Source organism: Antrostomus carolinensis, unplaced genomic scaffold (genome assembly GCF_000700745.2).
Source record: "Antrostomus carolinensis isolate BGI_N321 unplaced genomic scaffold, ASM70074v2 scaffold35510, whole genome shotgun sequence".
In the NCBI taxonomy this organism is placed as follows: domain Eukaryota; kingdom Metazoa; phylum Chordata; class Aves; order Caprimulgiformes; family Caprimulgidae; genus Antrostomus; species Antrostomus carolinensis.
Window position 1 is genome coordinate 64366 of NW_010287233.1, and position 708 is coordinate 65073.

General features: G+C 65.3%; 1 protein-coding gene across 1 annotated transcript in view; it reads right to left on the reverse strand.

Moving 5' to 3' along the window:
* LOC104520557 (LARGE xylosyl- and glucuronyltransferase 2) overlaps positions 1 to 376 on the reverse strand; it is a 5928-nt gene extending 5552 nt beyond the window's left edge. The window contains exons 1-2 of the mRNA XM_010162277.2: positions 265 to 376; positions 3 to 40 (exon numbers count right to left, since the gene is read on the reverse strand). Coding sequence (XP_010160579.1) covers positions 3 to 40; positions 265 to 364 — 138 coding nt within the window. The 5' untranslated portion in view covers positions 365 to 376. The remainder of the gene's footprint in view (positions 1 to 2; positions 41 to 264) is intronic.
* Between the last annotated feature and the right edge of the window lie 332 nt (positions 377 to 708).

Here is a 708-nt window from a genome sequence, read left to right on the forward strand (position 1 = left end):
TGCTCGCCCAGGCAGGGCGGCAGCAGGAGGAAGCGGCCGTCTGCGGAGGAGATATGGGACACGCGATGGGAACAGCAAGACAGAGCTCAGCTGGGAGGGACCGGGTGTGGCTGGTGGGGCAGAGCCCCAGCTGTGAGGTCCTGGCACACTGCCCCTGGAGATGCAGAGCTCAGATACAGCTGCAGTGATGTGTATGGCCACAGAGCAACCACCCCATGGCCTCGGTCTCCCCTGCCCACCCTCTGTGGAGGAGAACTCACTCACATTCAAGGCTGCCCATGAAGAGGTAGAGCCAGGAGAGGAGGACGGCCAGGGTCACCGTGGCGAGCAGCAGCTTCAGCTTGACGCGCCAGGAGCGCAGCATGGTGTGCCGGTGGGACAGGGACGGCGAGGATCAGGTGGGCAGCCCGAGCCCGGCTGGCCCCGGCATCCTAGAGCCTGCGAGGGGCAGGGGAGCGGAGAGCCGTGTCACCAGCAGCCCTACAGCCCACACCAGCTGGATGTCCCCCATCTCCTGCTCCCTCCAGGACACCTCCTGGGCGAGGGCAGCGGTGAGACAGATGTCCTTCACCTCTCCAGTGACAGCCTCTCCCAAAACACGGGAGGAGGGAAGGAGTCCTCCAAGTGATTCCACTCCAGCTCTGCTCCTTGCTCCCCGCCATCCCAGAGACGAGGGGAAAGCAAAAAGGGCTCCCAGGGGAGCGGGGC